This window comes from Eleutherodactylus coqui, chromosome 2 (genome assembly GCF_035609145.1).
Source record: "Eleutherodactylus coqui strain aEleCoq1 chromosome 2, aEleCoq1.hap1, whole genome shotgun sequence".
Classification (NCBI taxonomy): domain Eukaryota; kingdom Metazoa; phylum Chordata; class Amphibia; order Anura; family Eleutherodactylidae; genus Eleutherodactylus; species Eleutherodactylus coqui.
Genome location: NC_089838.1, coordinates 107,945,116 through 107,972,658, shown reverse-complemented (window position 1 = coordinate 107,972,658; position 27,543 = coordinate 107,945,116). Strand labels below are relative to the sequence as shown.

Genomic DNA, 27,543 nt, shown 5'->3' with positions numbered 1-27,543 from the left:
GATATGTTGCAGCCTTCTGTTGGTTTCATAGCTCAGGAGTCCTGCAAACATACTTCCAATGGAAGGCTCCAAACGTGACGTGAACAAAGCCTTAGTATTTCTTCTGAACTCAGTGGAACATTTAAAATAAGCACAACAGAAGTCAGTTATGCCACTAAACCAGAGATTGGCGCAGTACTTGTATCTAAACCGCCTCAATACCAGCGTGCTGGGGAATAACATTGAGTAAAACAGAGACTTCAGGAAGTTAACCTTTATTTGTGGCTGACTGGAAGCATTCGCACATTTATTTATTTATTTATTTATTTATTTATTTATATATATATATATATATATATATATATATATATATATATATATATATATATATATTTTTTTTTTTTTTTTTTTATTTATATTATTTTTATTTTATTTTTTTTTTATTTTATTTTTTTTAATTATTTAATTTTTTTTATTTTTATTTTTTTTATTTTATTTTATTTTTTTATTTTATTTTATTTTATTTTATTTATTCATTTATTTATTTATTTTATTTTATTTTATTTTACTAATAGGGAAGACCTGGTTTAAGTTAACAATAATGTAGCAACAATCTTGCCTGTTTTTCTATCAAGGTTACATGAAGTACGCATCCAACCTTCATTGACCAAAGATGGCGTTTTCTCAGCATTAAAGATGGCTGAACTTGAGTTTCCACAGTTTGAAACTTTACATTTGGGATATGTGGATGAATTTTTATTACAATGTAAGTATGTGCAGTAAGAGATCGGGTTTGTATATAAGAGTAATTGTGTGTCTGGAGTGTCTGAAGCATGACCATGCATGTGTCGAGTGCTGCTGTGGTTGTTTCAAGAGTGTGGCTTAGGCTGGGTTCACACGACCGTATCTCACAACTTGCAGGCTGCGAAAGATACGCGTGTGGCACACAGCCAGTACTCAATTATATTGCGTACTGGCTGCATACTGCCCGTTGTCATGTGCTATCTTGTCATGTATGAGCCAATAATACGTGCTAAGATAGAACATGCTGCGATTTTTCTGGCAAGTTTCCCGCAAGTTGTGTGAGTGGCAACAGGGCCGCCTAAGGTCGGATTGGTACAGTGTATCAGTGGAATATACTGAATGCAGTGTAATACGCTGTACCCACAGGGTTGTGAGAGTCCGGACTTAGACTGTATTTTCAGTACTTGTAAAATTTTATTTTGCAGTGGTTCTTCATTCTTTTCTCTGTTTATTGCTTTTTGCACCGATGAGTACATTTTGTTCATACAGGCAAGATGACCAATGCAGATCTAATGAAGTATGGCTTGGCTGATGTGGCTGAAAATCCTGGCATTATCACTGATATTGGGATGAAAGCTGTAAATGAAGTCTTCTCCTGCATCAAATACTTAGTAATATACAACTGTCCCCACCTTCATAATCCAAAAAATTGGATCACAGGTAAAGAATATAAAAAGTGAAAACCATGTGTTTATTTAGGCGCATATATATATATGTTGCTGTGCTCAATAGTGCAGCTCATTTCCACTATGCCTAGTCACTTGAATGGGCTGAGCTGCACTACCAGGCACAACCACTGATGTACATCACTCTGCTTGGTTAAACAAGTGTCAGGTATACAATGCTACAGCAAGTAGCAAGTTTTGCAACCTTTTTGTTCTACTGATTGAGGCTCAGGCAACTATGTGTCATATTGAATACCTTTTTTTTTATCCCACAACAGTATCGTATCTAAAGCCCCATTTACACGGGAGGAATGTCGGGCAAACGATCCCGTGCTGTTACACAGCAGTAAATATCGTTGGCTCTTTGACAGAGCAGCCAGCAGGGAGGTGGGACGGCAGGAGGAGATTTCTCTTCCCGCTCTCCTCCGCCCACCTTCATTGTTAGATTTCTGAGCCCACTCGATCAGAGCTCTTTGCCTCATGGGCAGAGAGCTGAGGCCTCCACTGATCAAATATGTAGACCTGCTACTTGGTCCTCACCCTATACCGTCTGTAAGCATTATCATTTGGATCTTTCCTCAAGCTCTGATCTATCCTTTTGAAGAAAGGAGCTTCACCCAGTAGTCCTACCCTAAGTATTTCCTGTTTGACTCTCTCCTGGTGCTGTCCTGGGTGAAGGGAAGAATGATGATCACACTCAATGGTAATTTGATTTTCCAGAAACCATGACAACAGCCTTTGCATTCCCTTCCCTTTTTTTCTTCCTTTTTTGGTACTGGGGGTGTTGCATATATATATATATATATATATGTATGTATGTATATGTATATATATGTATATATAGTAAAATGTAAGTGTAACCACTGATGCGTGAAGAGGCTCCATCCTTTAATCTGCAGGTTTCCTGTCCTTTGGTGGCCGATCCCTTTATCTCTTGGTGTTTGTCACTGAAAAGGCCCGAAACTAAAATATAACCTTTTATTGATTTAAAGGATAAAAAACCACCTCTAAATTTCCAGGATGGTTATGACCCAAAACAGACACAAAGTAACAAACAAACAAAAACCCTATAGGAAAATTGGGCAATTTGTTTGAGTACACCAAATCTTACCGACCTCCTTGGTTTGGAGGTAGGTATTACTTTGAGGGCCTAAAATGGATTAGTGACACCAATGGCCGTTTCCAAGACACAAAAGGCCAGAAGTAGTAGTCACTAAGTAATTAGCCTATGGTTGTTATCCACTGATGGAAACGTGCACGTTGTTGAAAAAGGCCTCGTTCCAACCACAATCAAACACCACTCAACAGTACTAAATAATGGATTGCTGATGATTAGCAATCCATTACACTAAAAATAATATTGTACTCCTGTACCCACTTATGACGACACTACACTGTGTCCATATGGTTCAATATTGCTGCAAATTGCTATTCCAATAGGGGCATCGGTCTGTCAAGACCCAGATATATGATAAGGTCCAAACATATGTTTGGTCTGACAACAAACTAGATGTTTTAATGAAGAGCTGGGCTATGGTAGTGTTGAAACTTCCTTATGCAAGATTTATGTCAAAAGGAGTCAACACTACTTGTAATATAGGTCAGCTCGCAAAAGACAGACCTCAAACTGAAGTGCTGCCTCGTAGGGGCTAGTTGTATAGTTCATCTAGTGGTCACTATCTTGGACCACGTTGTATCTTAGCCGTGTTTGGTGTTTTGTCAACACAATCCTAAACTGACTTTTCATGGCTCTTTAGTGTGTTTGGAAGTCAATCATCAGACTTCTATACATCTAAGTAGCCAGCGCCTTGATGTTCGTTATACAATTACCAAATAACGAACTCCTCTAAGATAAGGGTCGCAAGCCAGAGCTTTTTCATTATAATAATTTATTTAAGCGGCTATTATCCGGACGGCATTACAATTTAGCTTGTCCACGGGTTTATCAATACAACACGAAACTAGCCCTCTCGGCACCTTCGTTAGCGTATTGAGCATCAGCTATCAGGCGTTAGTACATTAAATTGGTTCTGCGCAACTTGATGCTCACTACACAGACTTACTATAACAACAAATCCAGTACAACCCAGTAATTGTCTCAATTTCGTCCTGATGAAGCAGCGGTAAATTAATTTACTTGCGCTGTGGAAACGCGTCGACGAATACGGACGACTTCTGTTGGCTTTAGTCGACATCAGACTATAGCTTTTGACACACACATGAATAAAGTATGTGTCTTTTGCGAGCTGACCTATATTACAAGTAGTGTTGACTCCTTTTGACATAAATCTTGCATAAGGAAGTTTCAACACTACCATAGCCCAGCTCTTCATTAAAACATCTAGTTTGTTGTCAGACCAAACATATGTTTGGACCTTATCATATATCTGGGTCTTGACAGACCGATGCCCCTATTGGAATAGCAATTTGCAGCAATATTGAACCATATGGACACAGTGTAGTGTCGTCATAAGTGGGTACAGGAGTACAATATTATTTTTAGTGTAATGGATTGCTAATCATCAGCAATCCATTATTTAGTACTGTTGAGTGGCGTTTGATTGTGGTTGGAACGAGGCCTTTTTCAACAACGTGCACGTTTCCATCAGTGGATAACAACCATAGGCTAATTACTTAGTGACTACTACTTCTGGCCTTTTGTGTCTTGGAAACGGCCATTGGTGTCACTAATCCATTTTAGGCCCTCAAAGTAATACCTACCTCCAAACCAAGGAGGTCGGTAAGATTTGGTGTACTCAAACAAATTGCCCAATTTTCCTATAGGGTTTTTGTTTGTTTGTTACTTTGTGTCTGTTTTGGGTCATAACCATCCTGGAAATTTAGATAAATTTAGATAATCAATAAAGGTTATATTTTAGTTTCGGGCCTTTTCAGTGACAAATAGTCTAATTGCTTACAAGAGCCTTGGTTGTCACAGTGATTTCTTTATCTCTTGGTGCAATCATGAATTCTGGAAAATCAAAATAACAGTCTGCAATTGTCATTTTCACTCGGATCGATGGGGCGAGTCTGAAAAATGCTGCATGTCTTGTTTTGGGCAATTCTTAAAAGTTGCCTATTTTATGTGGGAGCGTTAAAACGGATTGCAAGTAAATGCACGCGAGTTGTACTCACCAACATGCATTTTTCCTGCGGATGTGAGGCGTTTTTGTTTCAAAACTGACTTGCATCAGTTCAGGGAAAAACAATAGAACATGCCGTGATTTGTATTGCATCACTCGTGCCTGACACCAAGTCTCACCAGTTTTTCTTGCCTGCGGGAAGCTGGCCTCAGAACAGCTCTCTTTGGCTGGAAGTAAGAAGTGTATCCAATAAGAAGGGAAACTATGAACAAAAACTGAAAACTTCTCTGCCTGTGTTTGGCTCAGTCAAAAGCATCAAATACTGCCACTAAGCATATCTTCCCACGGCGCAACATATCATAAGATCATGTTCACACAGCGCAGGTTTTTTTTTTCATATCATGTACGCAGATTTGAAAGAGATCCGTTTGTGTTGGGGGATAGTGATGCCACTTCTTGATTTACGCATTGTAAAGAGGAAAGTCTGCGTGTGGGTCTGTGGTACACGCAAAGACACAGCTGCAAATTTGTGCTGTGGAGTTTAGAGGTGCAATCACCGTGCAAAACTCTTACATGAATTGAGCCGTGTGAGCATACCTTGGAAGTGCATATGTGATTCCAGTCTAAGAATCGTATTAGATGTCTTTTTATTCACCCCATATATCCTAATAGTTAATTCAGTAGAGGTCAAATTACAAAAGCTATCTATGGTACAAAATTGTAAACCGCCACAACATAAAGAGCTTTACTTGTACATTAGTTACCGTGTCTGTCGTGCATACACAGTGCATTGTTTGTTGCCTTGCAGATCAGTCCCGGTGGAACCGTTTGGTTGATCTTAGCTTGGTGCGTTGCCATGCCATTAAGCTGGAATCCTTCAGCCAGTTTGTTGAGCTGCTCCCCAGTTTAGAATTTATCTCTCTGGACCAGATGTTTCGAGAACCCCCTAAGGTTAGTTCTTGGGAGAAATGACTTGTATTTTTTGCCAGGAGCTGCAGATCTTTGGTGTAACTAGCAAGTAAGAACTGTGCAGCAAGTGCTTTAAAATAAATCTTTGTAGCTTTTTAACATTAACCCCTTAGTGACCACACTTTTTTGCTTTTTTCCATTTTCATCCCCCCCCCTTAAAAAAATCATAACTCCCTTATTTCTCCATCGACGTCGCTGTATGAAGGCTTGTTTTTTTGTGGGAGTTGTATTTTTCAATGGTGCTATTTAATGTACCATATAATGTACTGAAAAACTTTAACAAATTCTAAGTGGAGAGAAATGGAAAAAAAAACGACTTTCCGCCATCTTTCGGTGCATCTTGTTTCTACGGCGCACAAACCGCAACAAAAATGACATGATAACTTTATTCTATAGGTCAGTACGATTACTACAATACGAAACTAAGCATGTTTTTTTTTTTTTTTTTTTTTTTGCTGTACTAATATATTTTTTTAAGATATTTAATTTTTTTTAAAATTATTTTCTATCTCCATCTTCTGCGCACAATAGCTTTTTTATTTTTCCGTAGATATAATTGTGTGAGGGCTCATTTTGTGCGATACGTCCTGTAGTTTCCGTTGGTACCATTTTGGAATACATACGACTTTTTAATAGACTTTTGATTTGATTTTTTTTCTTGGCAACAGGGTGACGAAAAAAGTGCTTTTCTGGTGTTTTTAACTTGCGTGGTAAATAATGCAATAACCCAGCAATACCAAATATGTATTTTGGTTTTATTTTTATTTTTTTTATTGTAAATATGGCAAAAGGTTTTTTATTTACTTTTATGACTTTTTTTTTTTTTAAATAATTAATAAAACTTTATTGTTTTTCCTTCTACATTTTCTTTTATTTTTCAGGAGGATCACAACTAGCGATGCTTAGATCGCTTATGCAGTATGATGTAGTGCCATAGCATTACATCATACTGTATTCTGATAGGCAACTTATCAAGCCACCCCACAAGGATGGCTTGATAGGCATTTTGCTATGGCAGCCCTGGGGCCTTTCAGAAGGCCCCCAGTTGCCATGACACCCGCACGGCTCTCCCAATCTCATCACGGGGGTGTACAGAACCCCAGAACATCGTTCGGCGGATTTAAATGCCACTGTCAGATTTGACAGCAGCATTTTAAAGAATTAACAGCCACGCGGCATGTCGGGGCTGTTGCCCACAGGTGTCAACTGTAAGAAGCAGCTGACACACGCGATGTATGGAGGGAGATGGCAGCGCTATCTCCCCCCATACACGTCCTGCAATGGTAGGACATAAAAAGATGATAGGGTGGTCACTAAGGGGTTAATGGCTGTTGAACAGGTGAAATACTTTTTTTTTTTTTAATAGGTATTCATTGTAACAAAAATTGTTATATCTGCCATGTATCATCTATCTATGAACTTGATAAATATATAGTAGTTAAGGATGCATTTATGTATTTTTTAAGCAATTCACTAAATAGCAAGCAAAATCCACCACTGGGAAAATACTAATTTCCCTATATGGAACTACAGATGTTCAACACCCGCACCATAGTGAGGAAAATAATTTGAAGATACTTTTATGCCTTTTTTTACCCTAGAGAAAAAAGCTAAAGTTTACACGTAATGTGGTTAAAGAACTTGTCTTCCTTACAGTTTTCATAAAAAAGTGGAATTTAGAGCTGTTGCCCTATAATTTAAAAAAAATACATGCCTCAAGCCATTTTTCTGTCTTTCCAGGGTTGTGCCCGTGTAGGTCTCAGTGCAGGAACAGGTATTGGAGTGTCCTCTGCCCTTGTGAGCAATCAGAACTCCAACAATGAGAATGAAAATAACAACAATCACCAGAACAACAACCTGCAACACAATAACAATAATCCACAACCACAAAACATTCCACCACCACCACACGAGGAGGGAAATGAGGAACTTGATGTCAGAGCAGAACACCATGTGGAGGAACAGCATATAGCTGCTGAAGGTGCAACATAGTTTTGTGTTAACCCTTTCAAATCCAATTTGTATCCTGGTTTTCCTAGGGGCCTTACTTTTTTTCTGCTATTATACAACGGCGCTATATGCTGGCTAAAGCCAGTACTGCATGAGGTGAAACATTGACAGGCTCCGACAGCAGAGAGGCTGGCAATATATAGTAAGAGAACCCTAACGGATGTATTCCAACATCAGAGCTGTACAACCTTAAATCATAATGTCTTTAGACGTCAGACAGTGGATTGGAAAGGGTTAATAAGACCTCTCACCAATGTTTGATATTAGCTCTGCCCCGTCCCGCCCCTCCCATTGTAAACAGTGGTGAGGGGGCTGGAGCTCAGTGCACTGCGCCCGGCCCGGCCCACCTCCTCCCCCCGCAGAAAGGGACACCGTATATTGGCCGGGCGTGAAAACCCGACTGATATACAGACGTGTGAATAAGCCCTTAAGCTGCTGTGTGTGTACATGAGGACTAACACCGGTTTCTGGCCATTATATGACTTGTATTCTGTATTTTGCCCACTTTCCTCCTTTGCAGGGTGTGCGTCTGATTTTTTTTTTTCTTTAGGCCTTCCAAGGCTGGTGGGAGAAGCCTGCTGCTGTGCTGTGTGCGCTGCATTCTATAGATTACACAGAGAACTGCAGATCCTGCTCTCAATGTCTGTAATACAGACATAAAGTAAAAATCACATTGTAGCGAAGTATATACTGTAGCAAGAGTGAGCAGTGTAGATGTGATTTTTTTTGTAGCTAGAATACATTAAAAAGTGACTTCTTATTAGCTCACTGGCACCATCTGTGTGAGTCTGTCCTTTTATTCCTCCCCTTATATCTCTAGTTTCTTTGCATTTCAATGAGGAAGATGACACTTCTTTCTCCTCTACCCCTGTTCTGATGCCTCCACATCTGTCAATCATCAGACAGCAGGCAGTAGACAGCCAACTAGGAAGAAGGCAGACAGCACTTTAGAGTGATGTTTGTGTGCTGAAAAAGTCATTTTACGTAAGTAAATAGCTGTTTTTTTTAGTTATCACATTGACTATCATGTAAGAACGCAATTTTTAAAAAAGTCAATGTCTATTTAACCCTTGTCCATGCAGCCCCCTTTTTTTTCCATCTTCGTTTTTTCCTCCCCCCATTAAAAAAAAAAAAAAACGGAACTCCTTTATTTATCCATCGACGTCGCTGTATGAAGGCTTGTTTTTTGTGGGACGAGTTGTAGTTTTCAATGGTGCTATTTAATGTACCATATAATGTACTGAAAAACTTGTAAAAAATTAAGTGGAGTAAAATGGAAAAAAAAGACATTCCGCCATCTTTCAGTGCATCTTGTTTCTACAGCGCACAAACTGCAACAAAAGCGACATGATAACTTTGTTCTATGGGTCAGTACGATTACTACGATACCAAACTTGTATGTATTATTATTATTTTTTTTTTTACTGTACTTTTTTTTTTCAGACATTTTAATTTTTTTTAAATTATTTTCTGCGGTCATCTTGTGCGCACAATAACCTTTTTATTTTTTTGTCGATGTACTTGAGCGAGGGTTAATTTTTTGCGGGATGCTCTGTAGTTTTCGTTAGTACCAATTCGGAATACATACGACTTTTTGATCGCTTTTTATTCCTTTTTTTTCTGGGAGACAAGGTGACTGAAAAAGTGTATTTTTGGCGTTCTTTCTTTTTTTTTCAGACGACGTTCACTGTGCGGGGTAAATAATGCACTACTTTGATAGATCGGACTTTTACGGACGCGGCGATACCAAATATGTATTTTTATTTTATTTAGATTTTTAAATTATAGCTATGGCAAAAGGGGTGCGATTTAGACTTTTATAACGTTTTTTTTTTAACAATTAAAAAAACTTTATTGATCTTTTTTTACTTTATTTTTAAGTCGCCCTAGGGGACTATAACATGCGATGCTTTGATCGCTCCTGCAGTATGACGTAATGCTGCAGCATTACATCATACTGCAATTTGACAGGCATCCTATCAAGCCACCCCACGGGGATGGCTTGATAGGCAGTCTTCTAAGGCAGCTCTGGGGCCTTTCAGAAGGCCCCCGGCTGCCATGACACCTGCATGGCTCCCCCGATCTCACCGCGGGGGGGCGTTCGGGACCCCCAAACATCATTCAGGGGATTTAAATGCCGCTGTCAGAATTGACAGCGGCATTTAAAGGGTTAATAGCCGCAATCGTCCGAACGTCCAATCGCGGCTATTGCCCGTGGTGTCAGCTGTAATAAACTGCTGACGCCCGTGCTGTATGCAGACAGGTCGCCCCGCGATCTCTCTGCATACATACCGATGCTCCAGGACATAAATGTACGTCCTGGGGTGGGAAAGGGGTTAATTACGGTCGATGGACTTAGATTTCTGTGACACAATTGCTTTTTTCCTTTGAGATGCCATTTTTGTTGCCGTTTTCAAGCCAAAATTAGAAGTGGATGCAGCAGAAAAGAGAAGTACAAGCCCGTCGTTTCAGCTCAGAGTGTTTCATGAAAAAACTGCCATAAAAATATGGCCTTGTATTAAACAAAAAAACCTGTACATGTGTAAAACCACCCTTGCACGGGCATACTTGCTTTCGGACTGTGAAAAAACTGCAAACTTACTGCGCATTGTGTGTATTCGTATTCATTGCGTTTTGTAGATTCCTAAAAAAAAAAGCCAAGAAGGCACACGTGCCAATTTGCAATTAATGCGCAATTGCATTAACCCCTTAGTGACCAAGCCTGTTTACGCCTTGATGACCAGGCCAAATTTTGCAAATCTGACACGTGTCACTTTAGCATGGAAAAAGACCAGAAAGGTTTTGCATATCCAAGCGATTCTGACATTGTTTTTTCGCCACATGTTGTACTTCATTTAGGTGGAAAAAAATAGACCGATAGAATTTGTGTTTATTTATTAAAAGCGCCAAAATTGGGAAAATTCTGAAAAAATCGTCATTTTTTTCACATTTCCAACTGCAATATCTCAAATATGTGCAAACATAATATAGAAATTTTTGCTAAGATTTATATTTCCATCCGTTTACTTTATTTTGGGCGCACATTGGAAAAACTTTCGTTTTTTTTTTAACCATTTAGGAGACGTACAAATGTAACATTACTTTTCAGCATTTTGAGGAACACTTTGTTTTCCTACACCAATCCAAGATTGGAAAGGCTCATAGGAGTCAAAATGATAGATACCCCCACAAGTGACCCCATTTTAAAAACTACACCCTTTAACGTATTCACTGAGGGGTGTCAGGAGTGTTTTAACCCCACAGTTTTTTTTCAGGAGTCAATGCAATTTAGAAGAGAAAAACAAAAATTTCATATTTTTGCAAATGTCATTTTAAAGACAGGACTTTTTTCTATAGTACACATGAAAATTAGGATTTGCACCCCAGAATGGATACCCCTGTTTGTCCCGTGCTCAGAAACATACCCATTGTGGCCCTAATCTTACGTCTGGATGCACAATGGGGCCCAAAATGAAAGGAGCAATCGGTGGCTTTCGGAACAGAAATTTTGTTTGAAGGAGATTTAGGCCCCATTGCCCACTTGTAGAGCCATTGAGTGACCAAAACTATGGAGAACGCCCACAAGTGACCCCATTTTGAAAAGTAGACCCCTTAACGAATTTATCTAGGGGTATGATGACTTTTTTGACTTCACAGTTTTTGAATGAATCTAAGCCAAGCCGAAGGAAAAAAATTACAATTTTCATTTTTTTGGTAATTCTGTCATTTTAAAAGCAGTTTTTTTTTGTACAGCACATATATGAATGAAGACTTGCACCCCAAAATGGATACCCCTGTTTCTCCCGTGCTCAGAAACATACCCATTGTGGCCCTAATCATATGTCTTGATGCACAATTGGGCCCAAAATGAAAGGAGCAACCGGTGGCTTTCGGAACAGAAATTTTGCTTGAAGGAGATTTAGTCCCCATTGCCCACTTGTAGAGCCATTGAGTGACCAAAACGATGGAGAGCCCCCACAAGTGACCCTATTTTGAAAAGTAGACCCCCTAACGAATTTATCTAGGGGTATGATGACTTTTTTGACTTCACAGTTTTTGAATGAATCTAAGCCAAGCAGAAGGAAAAAATTATGATTTTCATTTTTTTGGCAATTGTGTCAATTTAAAAACAGGTTTTTTTGGAAAGTGTACATAGGAATGAAGACTTTCACCCCAAAATGGATACCCCTGTTTGTCCCGTGTTCAGAAACATACCCATTGTGGCCCTAATCTACTTACAGGACACATGGCTAGGCCCATAATGGAGGGAATGCCCACTGGATTTCAGGGCAGAACTGAATAAATTCCAGGCCCCATTGCCCACTTATACGGAAAAAAATTTGACTTCCTAAAAATATTACTGCGCATAACTGCCTACTCACACAGGCGGTTTTTTGTTTGCATTTCCCGTGCCGTCGCTTAGAGATGACTCGGGTACCCGCAGCCCGTACACAATCTATTTGCATATGGGGTGCGAGTATATCCGCGGTCATAGAGCACAAAGGGCTCTAGGTCGCAGATATTCGTGGTAAAATATAGCATGCTGTGTTCTGTTTCTGCGAGTGGATTACGTAATTCCGACCCACTAATTGGGGGGAATTGTGTAATCCAATGCATGCAATTGATCCGTGGATTACCGCTGATCAAGCGCATGCAGAACCTGTAATTCCTCTCCGGTCACGCGTGACCGGCCTAATGTTAGATCGCTACTTTATCACGTGACCGGGGACCGCTCAACAAGGCCGCCGGTCACTGCTCCAAGCACTCAGCGACCATTGGTCGCTGGGAGCAAGGAGATTTAAAATTTCCTGGGCTTCCCGGCTCCTGCGAATGTGTCCGGCATTTTGCCGGCGGGCGCATGCGCAGCAGCCGGAAGGGTCCATGGAGGATAATCGCATCTGGATTCAAATGCGGAAGCCTCCGAGAAGATGTTTCATCTCCCCCAACCGATCGCATTTACGTGATCGCCATTATGCATTGGGTAACGGCGATCACGTGACCAGTAACCGCATACCGCGGCTCCCCGTGACATCTCCAGGCTCTTGGCTACCTTTTGTAGTCAGCAGCAGGGAGATTTTATATTTCTTGGGCAATATTTCACTTTTGCGCATGTGTCCACCATCATGCTGACGGGCGCATGCGCCGAAGCTGGGGTAAGATCCGCGGATCAACATCCCACCAGGGAACAAATCCGGGACCTTGGGTACGTAATTTCATCCCCCCCTTATGGATACGATCCATGAGGGGAGATGAAACTTTAACTTTTTAAACTTTTTTTTTACTTTTTAACTTTATATGATCACCGTTATCTGATGGATAACGGTGATCATATGACTGGAAACCGCATACAGCGGTCCCCAGTCATATCTCCCTGCACTCGGCTATCTGTGACAGCCGGGTGCAGGGAGATTTTGAATTTGCCGGGCTCGCCGGCTTCTGCGCATGCGCGCCGCATCGGCACATCGCAGAAGGCAGCGGGGGGGGGGGTCCGGACACCGGCCGGAGGACATCGGCGGACCTGAGGTGAGTATTTTCACCTCCCCTCATGGATCCGATCCATGAGGGGAGGTGAAACTTTTCTTTTTTTTACACTTTTTTTTTCACTTTTCCGCGATCGTCGTTATCCATTGTATAACGGCGATCGCGGTACCGGGGACCGCTCACCGCAGTCCCCGCTGACATCTCCTGCCTCCCGGCTAAGTACAGGAGCCGGGAGCCAGAAGATTTTAAGTCTCCCGCGCCGCCGGGCCTTCTGCGCATGCGGCTGACGTAATGCCGCCTGGCGCGCATGCGCAGAAGGACGGCTACGGAGCATCGGGACAGCGGGGAGTCGTGCGGCGGACCTCGGTGAGTAATTTCAGCTGCTCCGATGGATCCGATCCATCAGAGCAGCTGAATCTTTAACTTTTATTGCACTTTTATTTACTTTCTTGCGATCGGCGCTATCCATTGCATAGCGCCGATCGCAATGCCGGGGGGGGCTCCGAACAGCCCGGGATGACAGCTCCATGCTGTCAGCTACCTGCGGACACCGACAGCATGGAGCTGTCACGTCCACAGCCCAAGGGGCATTATTCTCTGCAGGACACATGTTTTTACGTCCTCAGAGAATAAAGCCCACTTCGGGAGGACGTAAAAACACTATTGGCTGGTCGTTAAGGGGTTAACTTTAGTGGGGTATTGGACTAAAATGAGACGTGCTGGGTTATTTTTTTACATTTATTCATGCGTGTGATTTACCCCAGTGCAAATAAATGAGATTTTAGCACTGCGCAGTATGCATGTAAGAAAAAAAATAAAAAAATAAAAATAAAATATATATATATATTATATATATAAAATATATATATATATACATGCACCATGTAGCACAATATGCCCATGCCAATGAGCCCTTACGATATGTTCACATGTAGCAGAAATGGCACTGATTTTCTATGGCAGAAAATTGACATCAAAATTTGCACCAAAATCTGCATTAGTGTGGATTTTGATGCGAATCTGCGGCAGATTTCACCCTTTCAATTGAAGGAGTGAAGTCCAGTGCAGACCCACCTCAATATTTGCATCTTGATGCAGATTTTGCTGCAGCTATCGAATTTTCCACTATGCGTGATCTTACCTTTAAAGTTGGAACTTTCCAACTTAGCATGCTGATGTCAAGTCCTCTGCTCACGGAGTGGAAAAGATGGCAGGGGCAGTTGGCCTCTTTATTATTGGGTCCTAAGACTCCAGCCTTGGACTAGATGCAATGATCACACTTATCTGCAAATGCATTATTACTGTTCTGTATGTAGCAGTGATTGTACACAACTATTCACCGTGTGCTTCCTTTAAATGCAGCTCTAAATGACATGGAAGAAGTTCCACAAGATGAAGTTAGACCAGCTGCGCAAAACAATGAAGCTGCAGCCCCAAATTTGGCTGTTATACCAATGGATGTGGATGAGGAACGAGCAGGTTGTGCTTTACAGAATGTTCTAGTTATTTTCTTATATTTTCTGTGTTGGTGTGTATTAGAAGAAGATATGGAATATTTCCTTTCTAACAAATCTATATTTCAAGCAGGAGTTTGCATGTGGATTGGGGACAGTCTATTGTTACTATTGGAATTGTGCTGTTAAAGTAATGGGCTGTTTATGTTGTGCATTGAAGAACCATGTCCTCTAGAGGGCAGGAGTGCTCTTTGTAGTAACTTTGTGCTATCTCATTAAGTTTGGTCTTGTCCTTAATATAGAATCCCTTTCTAGAACATCCATATTCTTTAATAGGGCGCATATAAAGGCTTTATCTAAAGAAAACCGATCCTTTAATGGCAAAGAACCATAGAGAAATTTAATCAGTTCTTGACTGCCATAGACTGTAAGGTTAGGGCTGCAGAGCGACATGTGTCGCAGGCATTGTCATGTATAATGATTGTCATTGGTATTGCATCACTATCTAACGCAACTGCGACACAGCAGTCATAGAAAAAACAACTTGGTTGGATTTTGGTTGAGCTGCATTTGACTTTTTGCACACTAAACCTAAATTTAAGTTGCATGTGACTGTGACTTAATCCCAGCTCTGAAACAGTCACACTTGACTTTTCTGCAAAATATTGTTGCATAACATGTATTGGCGTATCCCTGATTTAGGAAGGGGAGTAAAGGCCCATTTAGACATAACGATTATCGCTCAAAAGATGTCGCTCAAGCGACTTTTGAGCGATAATCGTTGTCATTTATAGCGCAAGATGATCGCTCAAGATCTTGAGCGATCACCTTGCACTGAGAGCGGAGAATGCAGAAGACAAGCGAGGTGTCCCCGCTTGCCTTCTGCATGCAGCTGTTTTATTGCACGGAGAGCCCGGCTGTTATACACGGAGTGCTCCATACCGGGTATGGAGAACATAGCTTGACCGCTCTGTTCTTCATACCCAGCCTGTCATCAGGGAGCGGGATACAGCTGAAACCATAGTATCCGCTGTATCCCGCTGTAAATCCCTGCTTAAGGTTCATCGTCGTCTTTCAGCACGCTGAAAGACAACGATGAGGGAAGGCTTAACAAAATCTGCAGGATGTCAGTGCAGTTACACACAACGATTCTCGCTCAAAAGACAGCTTTTGAGCAAATTTTGAGCGATAATCGTTGTCTAAATGGGCCTTTAAAACTTCTGATCTTGAAGTGGTTAAATTTCCTAAATCCATTCATATCTATTCATCAATTGTTTCAGGTTACCGTGATGTAATCACATTTTATTAACCCTCTGCAATCCAATTTTGGGTTCAGGGTTTTCTAGGGGCTTTCTCTTTCTGCCATTATACAATGGCGCCATCTTCTGGCTAGAGCAAGTACTTCAGTATGGGACATGCTGGAGAGTCCCCCGACAACTGAGCAGCCAGTAATTTACAGTAAGAATACCCTGCCAGACGTCTTCCGACATCGGAGCTGTACAGCCTTCAATCAGAATGTCTTTAGACGTCAGACAGTGGATTGGAAAGGGTTAAGGTGCTTTTGGACGGAACGATCATCATTCAAAAAATCATTCAAATGAGCGAAAGTGCAAAGTAAAAGTCTTAATGTGCAGGCATAAAAATCATCATGGGACCCCCGCTCACTTATCGTTCAGTTTAAGCGTTGCTTGTTCAGTCCCTCATTTACTTATACAGAAAGTGTGAACAGCTGAATGTTTTCTAGTTTGAACGACCCAACGATGTATCTGCCTGTATAAACAGGCTGCCCGAGCGAACGAGCTACCGGTGACGCCACTCGCTCATTCAAATGACAAATCGGCTCGTCTAAGAGAAGTGCTGAAATAGTAATTGTTGCATAAATCCCCCAGAGGTGTCTGTATTGGTGCCCTAACACATCTATACATGTATGTACTGCAGGTCCCAGTGGTTTGCAACCTGCTGTAAAAGCTACACCAATCACCGTCCACGATTCTGACAGTGAGGATGAGGATGATATTGGCACTGGCTCTAATGTCAGTAACCCACCTGTCAACAACTACCCTCCGGAGGAAGATAAAAGTTTCCAGTTGTCAGAACCTCAGGACAGCACAAATGATGGGGGTGAGTATATATTATGGATACAAAGTAGCACACATGTTTCTTTACATACAGGTATGCTTTCTGAATTGGCCATGGTTCAGCCAGTGGGATCTAATCTCCCAGCAGATCAGCTCCTACACAATATACATCTAATAATATGAATAATACATTTCATTCTGTTATGGACATTCTGATCTTGTCTTCCTATATGATGTTGGGTGACTGCCATGTTCTGAGATCAGTCTTTACAAATGGTATTGAGGGCTCCTTCACAGGACCGTGTTGGTACAGTGTATTCAGAGCAGAATACGCTGTCCCAATCTGCCATAGGCTCCCATGTTGACATGATTGCAGCATGTTCTATCGAAGATAGCGTATTGCAATTGGCGGCCTGTAGCAAGAATGCAATGTCAATGTTATTGTAACAGTCGTGTGTCGCACGACTATCACATGTCGGCGGCACACAACAAATTACGCTCGCGTGCAAGCAGCCTAAGGCAATTTGTATTGCAGATTCTGCAATTGCCGTCCGCACGGATGATCCGTGGTAAAACATTGGCATTTAAAGGCATGCACTTTTGATTTTTCGTTTACACTCGCGGATACAAATTGGGGATTCTGCGAGCGGAAGAATCAGCACGCTCTATTTTGCTGCGGAATCCACACAAACAGCCTCCATTGATGCCAATGGAGACATCCGACCCACAGCCCATACACAATTAACATCCCATATGCGCTGCAGGCACCCACGTCATCACTAAGCGACAGCGTGGGAAATACAAATAGACGTTAACAAATATTGTACTGTGCATGACCGCCTGCAAGCCTCTGCTGTTACCTGCAATACAGTTAAGGGAGGTATGCAGGGTCACCGTCCGGCCTCACAGCCGGAAACCACTGCGGGTCTCCAGCATGCAGAATCCGACCCGCTGGTATGAGACTGGCTTCAAGGGATTACAAACCATGCATTTGTACATTTTACACTATTTATTTATATTCCTTCCAGCTGTAAGTGGGAAAGGTAAAACACCATTGCGGAAAAAGTGCAGCGTTGCATTCAAGAGTCCAGCACAGCAAACTGCACCAAGCGAAGAAAGTAGCTGTGAAAAGGGGTGTCAAGTGACAAGCGAACAGATAAAAGCTGATATGAAGGCAGCCAGCGACCCCTCTGACAGGACCAAAGGAAAAGATTGCTCCAATGAAGTGAATGCAGCAAGTGGGGTTATCAATGCGAGCGACCCTGAGCCCCAGAACATGGATGCCAATCAGTCTTTGAATGAGAGTCCTGATTCTGCTGAGGAAGTGGATTCATGTACTTGTAGTAGGGCAGAGGATTCGGAGCTTGGTGTTGCTCAGGGCCCAGAGACAGATGCAGTATGTCCTTATTGCTCCAAAACTGTGAACAAGCAACAAACGGCGCAAAGGAGAAACAGCGGGAGTTGTGACCCACCGCAGCCTTCAACTAGTAGCTCCTCTCCGGGAGATTGCTCGGAATATGCTTTCAGGACTCCACAAAATGCAGCAAACAGGACTAATTCATGCATAGGAATGGATGCAAATGCATCTAGTGCAAATAGCAGGATACAGCAAGGGGGCCACAATCCACACAGGCCTCTTACAAGAGCAAGAACACGGCTGTCTCAGGTGTCTCTCATTTCCGACGGGGGTGAGTTCCATTTGTATTGTCTTGTCATAACCCATAACGCAGTAGTCTGTTTCATGGTTTAATGTAATATCTTGTTTTAAGAATCTGCACCCAAAAGTAGGAAAGCTGTAAAGAGGAAACGCACGGCAGATAAATCTACAAGCACCAGTGACCCGGTTATTGAGGATGACCATGTCCAGGTAAGTCTACAATATGCGTACATAACTAAACACTACATATATTTTCTAAGTTTATAATGATTATAAACATTAATCTATATTCTGCTTCAAGAACGGCATTTCTCAATGAATAATTGCGAAGATATAAAGTTTAAAAACTTCTCATAAAATATCCAAAAGTTAGTGGGCGTCACTGTCTTATGTTGTGACATTCTAGTTACATACTAATCAATATCAGGGGTACATACAACAGAAGGATGCACTGTTTGCTGGACAGTAGTTTATTAATAAAGGAACTCAGAGGTTAATTAAACTAGAAATTACACTTTAAATGTATACTGGAGATGTATCCTCTAGACAGTCTCTTTAATTCTTGCTAAGACAACCTACACACGGGCAAGCGCGATATCGATCTGAGAAACTCGGCCCGATATCGTGCTTACCGGTGTGCGGTTTACCCATGGATGCGAGGGGTTTTTCTGTCAAACGCCTCATCACTTCTGGTAATTAGTAATTAAGCCGTGTCAGAGGATCACCAGGCGTTTCAATGGGTAACCTTGCATCACACTCGCGTGCATATTGCACGCCATGTGATGTGATTTCCTGTCCCATTGAAAGGAATTGGAGAGGCGTTCCGAGGAATACGAAAAAATAGGACATGCCACAATTTTTCCCCCCGCACAGCATCGCAAAGATCGCTCAAGTATATTGCTTCATTCAAAAGAATGGGGTTCATATTTGTGCGAAATTCATGCGATTTTCTCAGCCGTGCGAAAGCGGCCTGAGAACCTATTCCTTCTGAATTCTTTCATTTTCATCTTGTGGGGAAGCAGGGTGTAGCCAAGTGTTGGTGCTATAAGAGATTCTGGCAGCATTATATGCAGCCCTGTTTAAAAGGGTTGTATCACAATAGGGATAGAGAATAACTTGCTGTTCAATGGGGGTCTCACTGCTAAGACCCCTGCTGATCTTGAGAACAGTACTCCCATGTGCTGTTCTCCGGTCACTGCAAGGGTCGCTTCTCCCCCAACAGTGACGTCCCTATTAACCCTTTCCAATCCAATGTCGGGCCTGCCCCCACATCATCATTTCCCTCCACAGCTCCAATGTCGGGGCAGGCCCAACACTGCAGTACAGGAGTGCATCTGCACCCAATCATCAGACACATCAGGTGCAGATACACTCCTGCACTGGTCCTCATCGAGGACCCCCGAGGAGAAGGCAGAAAGGGTTAAAAACCCTTTCTGCCTTCTCCTTTACACATTACATAGCGCTCAATTAGCACTATGTAATGCACGGAGATTCCGGCTGGTGATCATGTGATCGCCGGTGTCACCTGACCCCAAGCAGTCACATGAACGCCGAGCCGGGAGCCTGCACCATGGGGGGACCTGCTTACCTGTCCGGCATCTTCCGCATTCTCCTTCTGCCTCCCGGCTCGGCGATCATGTGACCGCTGGGTGCCACCTGACCCCAGCGGTCACATGATCGCCGAGCCGGGAGGCAGAGGGAGAATGCGGAAGACGCCGGACAGGTAAGCAGGCCCGCCCACGGTGCAGTGAGCACCTGCACCCTCCTGAACTCTGTCAGTTCAGGAGGGTGCAGGGAAATGTATTTTTTCTCATCCATTCTCACTAGCTCCAATTTATTTGGAGCTGGGGAGAATAGATGAGAAATAATAATTGGATTGGAAAGGGTTAATGGGGTTGATGGAAATACCCAAGCAGGTCCGCTGCTCTGCTATATCCAGAGTCCCATTGAAAGTTGATGGACCGCTTGTGTGCTTGCGTAATCAGTGCTCCATTCAGTCTTTTCCTCACTGTGGAGGGGTGCAGTGCAGAGGACGGAGTACTTGGGACCGCTGTTCTTGAGATTGGCGTGGGTCTCGGGGGGTTAGACCCCCTACTAATGAGCAAGTTATCCTGTGTATAGAGAATAACTTGCAATTGTTGTATAGCCCCTTTAAGCACACCCACTTTATTTTAAGTCGAAAAATAAATGAAACATTGTGCCATTTGACTGAGTGCTATCAAAAAACAAAGATTCATAGTTATGAGTCTGCTTTATTCTTGATGGGACATCCCTCCCCGCCTCCTTCTGCCCCAGTCGGTAGTGATTGACGTGTTGTGTGTATACATACAGCTACATGGCATCCTCGATCTGCTGCTAAACAGAACAGCATCGTATGCTGACAGATCGACTAACTTTTTTGTCACGTATTGCAAACAGCAGTCAGAGAGGATCCTTCTGCAGCCAGTTGTCCTGCAAAAAAGACACAGGAGTGGGAGACAGAGGAGGGGAAAATGACTGATAAGAATGCTCTTATCAAATTTGAGCAATAATCGTCCAGTGTTTATGGGAAAAAAGTGTTTAACTATTAGTTATTGCTGACTTTCAGTCAGCATCAAAAACATTGCTGGATCGTGGCTTGTCGTTGCATGTAAACCTGTATGAGATGCACCATAACCAGGGATTTAATGAATTTATTCTTCTGCATGGATGATGAGCAGTTTTAACGTTCTTGCAGTATGTTCTATGAAAAACCAGATAAGACTTTTATTTACCAACATTAAACTTTCTATGAGAATGATCAAACAAGCACACAGACAATAAAGTGTTAAGTTTGCATAGCCAAATTGTTCTGTAAATTGTGTCTTGTGAACCTGCATTTGACACCCCCAGTGTTGTGCAGCCAGAGACTCTCATCAAAGACCCTGTTGTTGGACGGTAATTACTAAATTAGGTTTCTTCTGTCCATCTGTTTTCATGCCAGCTAATGCTGTCACATAAAGTCTGCTCTTCACTCATGATTGCTGAGGACAAGTCCCTGCTATGCACATTCTTAATTGGATTGACTGCAGGTTGTGCTTCTTTATAAAGAGCAGTTACACACTTTATTTTACTATTTTTGTTAAATTTCTTTCTTCCCTCCCAGAAAGTGAATTCTGCTAATCCCGGCCATTACAGCCCACACATAACTTGTCACCAAACTTTCCCTGACTTCCAGTGTACAAAGCTATCAGTGATTATATGGCATAACTAGGTAGATCTCAATTGAGAGGTTTAAGAAAGTTGTTGGTAAACCATGTGGGAGCGTACATTTTTCCCAATGATTCACAAGCAGGAAACTAATAATGTTTAATCCCTTAAGGACCAGGCTGTTTTGTACCTAAAGGACCAGACACTTTTTAGGGATTTTACTAGAGATGATTCGGGGCGCTCCGCTGCTGACAGGTGAGTCGCAGCGGGGAGCGGGGCAGAGCGGGCGGGAGAGAGGGAGAGAAAGATCTCCCCTCCGTTCCTCCCCGCTCTCCCCTGCAGCTCCCCGCTCCGCAGCGCGTCCCGAATCTTTCAGGACGAGCAGAGAGGTACTCGGATAAAGCACATTACTCGGACGAGTAGTGCTTATCCGAGTACGTTCGCTGATCTCTAGATTTTACCCATGTGGTGGTCTTACTGTCCTATTTTTTTTTACCTTCGCTATCAAAATAATTTTTGCTGCGGTTCTTTTTTTTTTTTGTGACCTATAGGGCTATTTTTTAATAGCTTTTTCACTGACTTTTTTTCCCTTTTTTTTTTTTCCGTTTTATTGGGGGTAAAAAGCTAAAAAAATGTTTTTTGTTTTTTTTTAACATTTGTACTTTAAAAAAAAAAAAAAATAGTATATTTACACTAAAATAAAGTATGGGAACGGGTTCCTCATTTTGTTTCAGACGTTGTGATATATAATATGTATGGTTTTGGATTACAGGGCGCTTATAGCGACGGTTTTAGTTGGCGTCAGTTGTGGGTTGTTTTCTTTCTTATGTATATATTGTTTTATTCTGTCATTTTGTCTTACTTATCTATGTAATTATGTTTTTTTACTATTTATGTCCCCCATGACGTCATATAAGACCTCTGGGAGACATTCACATGTGTTTTTTGCTTTTGTTTTTTGTTTTTTTATTTGACACATTCCAACTGTAGCTGGGGCATCCATAGGAGCCCCAGTTAAGGGGGAAAACATCCCCTGTGGTGATATTAGTCACTGGCAGAGCCGGCTAAGGTCTAGTACTACCCTGTAGCTCTCCTATAGCAGAGAATCCCGCGGTCACATGACCCCACCAGCTTCCTTAGTGAAAGTTACACTTCCACTTTCGGAGTACACCGCGCTCTGAGCGTTGTGTACTCAGGGAAGGAAAGGACAAAAAGGGTTAAAAATTCCTCCTGCCTTCTCCTTCGGGTTATCAGCTGTTACTAACAGCTGACAGCCCTGATTGCAAAGCAGTAGGCTTGAATCCCCGCCATAATTTTGCATACTAATTTTACATACGGCTAGGCTTTAAGCCCAGGACCAAGCGCCATATATATTTACAGTGCCTGATCCTAAACAGGTTAAGAATGTGACGGAATAGTACAACTCCAGGGTTTACAGCTTTAGGGCTTATTCACACGTTCGTATACCGGCCAGGTTTTCACGCCTGGCCGATATTCAGTGTCCCTTTTTGCAGGGGGAGGAGGTGGGCTGGGCTGGGAGCAGTGCACTGAGCTTTCACCCCTTGCCACTGTTTACAATGGGAGGGCGGGACGGGGGTGGAGCTAACTCCTGCCCCGTCCCGCCACCTGCTATTGCAAATAGTGGCGAAGGGCAGGGAGGGGGTGGGAGCTCAGTGCACTGCTCCTGGCCCGCCTCCTCCCCCTGCAGAAAGGGACACCGTATATCGACCGGGCATGAAAACCTGGCCAGTATATACGGATGTGTTAATGAGCCCTTATTTTGTGGTTTTATCTTTTTAATATTCCATTAAAACGCTCCATGAATTCCAGGTATATTTGTTGTGCCATATCTGTAAATCACCAATTTATATTTGGATAATTCAGCACTGAATATGGATAATTTTTTTGTACATACTTTTTATACTGGGGAATGGAATGTGTGTGTTAATGCAAAAATACAAAGGCTGTGGACACCTGTGCTGTGAAATTATTATATTCATTTACTTCCTAAATAAAAAATAGAGCAACTTTTTAACAACTTCATTAAAAATTTCTTACCGTTTTGTTGCTGTAGAGTTTGTGTAACTCCTTTAACTAGCTGGCTGTCCTGCTTCTAATAGCACAGTGCTCCTGGTTGTATTGGTTTCTCTACTCTTCCTCTTCTTGTTAGAGCAGCAGGAATAGGGAAGAGGTTGTACATTGCGGATCAGAGGGGGAATCCATCCAGGTTATCAGGGATAACACATCCCATAGGCTGTAGATGTCACACAGTAGGGAAGAACACATACTAAAGGCAGTTTGCAGGTGGAGAAAGGTGCATTACATGTGCAACGTATCAGTGCACAAGTACAGCAGATTCTAGGGTGATTCACACACTTCTCAGCTTCAATGTCTATTCTCTCTTGTGCTGACAGATTCCTCATAGGCTGTGGGAGATGTAAGCAGTCTGAGGATGAAGCTGTGCTGATACGAGAGCTAGCGAAGGCTGCAGCATCCTGGTCACATCTTACATCCAGCAAGCTCTGCAAAGTCAAAAGAACACTGCGGTGCTTGCCATAAGTCATCCTTTATTAAGTTCAGTCATGCAGATACAAAATAGTAATCCAGTGGGCTATGATGAAAGTACCTCTGTGCTCTTACATCTTACCCTATTGGATTACAATAGTACCTCCGCATGACTGAAGTGAATTGCTTATGGCGAGTGCCGCAGCATTCTTTAAACTTTGTGCATTATGTTAACTCTACTGCTGAGAACTGTGGAACCACAAGTCTCATATTACCTAAAATCTCAGGAAGTTCATATCTAATACAGAAATGCCGACTTTGTTTCTTACTGAGCACTTCACATCTGCCACAGACATGTAAAAATCAATGTTTCCATGTAAAAGGTGTTCCTATTCCTTAGTGTACGTGTTTTGAAGGTGTATTTAGCATTACTGGAAGTAGAGGAATGTATAATATATTACATACATTGAACTATATATTTTTTTATTTTATTTTTTTTAGGTTTTGAACCTTAAATCTAAAAACCTTGTAGGTATAACCTTAACAAACTGTGGCATCACAGATTTAGTTCTGAAGGATTGTCCAAAAATGATGTTCATCCATGGTGAGTCTACTTCGGATTACTGTTAGGTCCCTTTTTGTATGAATACATACTTGCTTTGCAAATGCTTTATATGAGAAACAATGTTACACTAATCTCCTGTCTGTTTTAGTTACTACACCGCAGATAATTCACTTTGCATTAGCCACAGCGCCGTACAGATAATGGTGTATGTGCCTGGTATAGCAATTCAGTCCCTTTCACTTGAATGGAGCTGACCTGCTCTTGTGCCTGATGAAGCTGGCCTGAGAAGCACCCCATCGCTGTCCCTCCACGACACAATTGCAGGGGTACCGAGGGGCTAGCATGGCAGCCGGGAGCCTAGCAGCAGGGCTTAATAGCTTTTTTTTTCTGTTTTGTTTGGGGTTTTTTGGGCCCCCCCCCCAAAAAAAAAATCTATTAAAAATTGAACAAAAAAATGTTTGTACCCAGAATGGTACTAATGAAAACTACAGTTCACCCCACAAAAGCAAGCCCTCTAATATCCCAATTCATGATGATAAAAAAAAGTAATGGGCCTCAGAATATAGCGATAGAAAGCAATTTTTGTTTTATAAATTTCTTTACTTTTTAAAAGTAGGAAAACCTACACAAACTTTGTAACACTGTAATCGTGCTAACTCCAAAAAAAAAAAGTCATGTCATTTTTACTGCACTGTAATCATCATTAACAAATGAACCCCCGCAAACCAAAAAAAAGGCACAATTGCATTTTTTTCATTTCACCCCAGTACATTAAAGGGGTTGTCCCGCGCCGAAACGGGTTTTTTTTTTTTTTTCAACCCCCCCCCCCCGGTCGGCGCGAGACAACCCCGATGCAGGGAGGTAAAGAAAGCTTACCGGAGCGCTTACCTTAATCCCCGCGCTCCGGTGACTTCAATACCTACCGCTGAAGATGGCCGCCGGGATCCTCTGTCTCCGTGGACCGCAGCTCTTCTGTGCGGTCCATTGCCGATTCCAGCCTCCTGATTGGCTGGAATCGGCACGTGACGGGGCGGAGCTACACGGAGCCTGCATTCTGCACGAGCGGCTCCATAGAAGACAGGAGAAGACCCGGACTGCGCAAGCGCGGCTAATTTGGCCATCGGAGGGCGAAAATTAGTCGGCACCATGGAGACGAGGACGCTAGCAACGGAGCAGGTAAGTAAAAAACTTTTTATAACTTCTGTATGGCTCATAATTAATGCACAATGTACATTACAAAGTGCATTAATATGGCCATACAGAAGTGTATAGACCCACTTGCTGCCGCGGGACAACCCCTTTAAGTGATCTTATTACAAAAAAATGCAACTTGTCTCACAAACCCCAAGCCCTCGTACAGCTATGTTGATGGAAAAATAAAAACGTTAAGTCTCCTGCAATGTGGGGGCGAAAAGTGAAAATAAAATTAAAAATATCTGGTCTTGAGGGGGTTAAAAGGAAACTTAGCATTAGTGATCGCTTGACTATAGTGGGATCATAATGAGGGACGTCTGTTTCAGATATGCCAGGTATTTAGTAGTCTGTTGCCGAATACGAAATACGTCTACGGCTTTAAGTATGTGTACAATTTTTACAGTTTGTAAACATTGGGCTACATATTTTGTTTTCTCAGCAACGCGATGCCGAGTCCTGAAGCACTTAAAGGTGGAGAATGCACCAATTGTAAATCGCTTTGATTATGCTCAATGTAAGAAGCTTAACATGGAACAAGTACTTGACCAGATCCTTAGGATGCCCCCTGAAAGAAATCGCATCATCTACCTGCGCCCCATGCAGCAAGTAAGTGTCTCCATCAAAGGAAGAAAAAGGGGCACTATGAAGTGTTAAAAATGTGTTTTTCTCATAACATTTTATATTGAAGGCGTGATGTATAAATAGTGAATATTGTTAGTGCCAGAATTCTTGCTAAAGTGCAGTTTTAGTTTCCATTCCTGGAATGGTTTTCGCTAATATCTTCTATTTAAGTAGATGTGTCATAAATTATGATGTCTTATGAAATGTTTCTTTCTCAGCTATTTTCAATCAGTTAATTAAAAAAAGAAAAACTCATTTTTGGCATCCATTTAATGGACAGAGATGCAATAACGGCCAAGATTGGAAAAAAAACATCCACGTTGGCAGTTAATGGAGGCTCCCTTTGTTGCTTGTTTTCTGGCCATGTTGCTGCAATTACTTGAACTGACAGTTTTATGTGGACGGCTTGGGACCTAACCAGTAAGAATGCCCATTAGGGTATTCTTTAGTGGAAAGATGATTATGCGTTTTATATGGAGTAGATTCTGTTTAATTATAGCCACATTGCTAAAGAGATGCAAGATTGTGTGATCCTGTGTGCTGGGATGATACAGTCTTGGGACTTTGGAGATACCCCCATGACAAAGTGCTAATTTATATTACTAACACAACAAATGTTTTAAACATGCCAGTACATCTGGGCATCAGCCGTATGGGTTAATTATTACATGGTGGTTTAGTGGTAGCACTGTTTCATTTCCGCACTGGGGTCCTAGGTTCAAATCTGACTAAGGATAACATCTGCATGGAGTTTTTATGTTGTCCCCATGTTTGCATGGGTTTCCTCCCACGCTACATAAACCTGCAGATAGGTGAATACTAGTAATCATTAGAAAATTGTAGTACCAGTGTTTCTGGTGGCACAGTGCGCCACACAGCTCTGCTACATGCATATCAAACACACAGCTCTGCTACATTGCTTTTGCATATTAGCTGCACATGATTTACGGACTTCAGCAGCTTGCTGAGGAGACATGTTCACTCATAGCTTTCGCATATGAGCTGCATGTGTTTTGCGAACTTCAGCTGGTGGCTGAGGTGAAATCGTGGCTTATCGCTGTGTCATGTAAGCTGCATTAGCTTCACAGGAGTGTTGAACCCTCTGTGGGGACATGTTTGCACGACAGCAACGGTTTGTTACAACACTGGACAACGGTTGACGATTAGATGAAGGCTGGACTGGTGTTGCCGGTATTAGCACTTGAGATGACATGATATCACGTTCAGGAGATGTGAAGATAGTGTTGAAGGACTATGCTTCAATGTTGTTGGTCAATATGCAGCACCAGCTGTGTATGTTGACATTTGTG

The 27,543-nt window shown here is 42.1% G+C and overlaps 1 protein-coding gene across 2 annotated transcripts in view; it reads left to right on the top strand.

The window, feature by feature from the left end:
• FBXO38 (F-box protein 38) overlaps window positions 1-27,543 on the top strand; it is a 65,822-nt gene that overhangs the window by 25,659 nt on the left and 12,620 nt on the right. For both annotated transcript variants that reach the window (XM_066591319.1, XM_066591320.1), the window contains exons 9-18: window positions 615-745; window positions 1,273-1,443; window positions 5,340-5,482; window positions 7,241-7,481; window positions 14,354-14,470; window positions 16,384-16,566; window positions 17,552-18,211; window positions 18,293-18,390; window positions 24,355-24,457; window positions 26,052-26,218. In XM_066591319.1, the coding sequence (XP_066447416.1) occupies window positions 615-745; window positions 1,273-1,443; window positions 5,340-5,482; window positions 7,241-7,481; window positions 14,354-14,470; window positions 16,384-16,566; window positions 17,552-18,211; window positions 18,293-18,390; window positions 24,355-24,457; window positions 26,052-26,218 (2,014 nt within the window). The remainder of the gene's footprint in view (window positions 1-614; window positions 746-1,272; window positions 1,444-5,339; window positions 5,483-7,240; window positions 7,482-14,353; window positions 14,471-16,383; window positions 16,567-17,551; window positions 18,212-18,292; window positions 18,391-24,354; window positions 24,458-26,051; window positions 26,219-27,543) is intronic.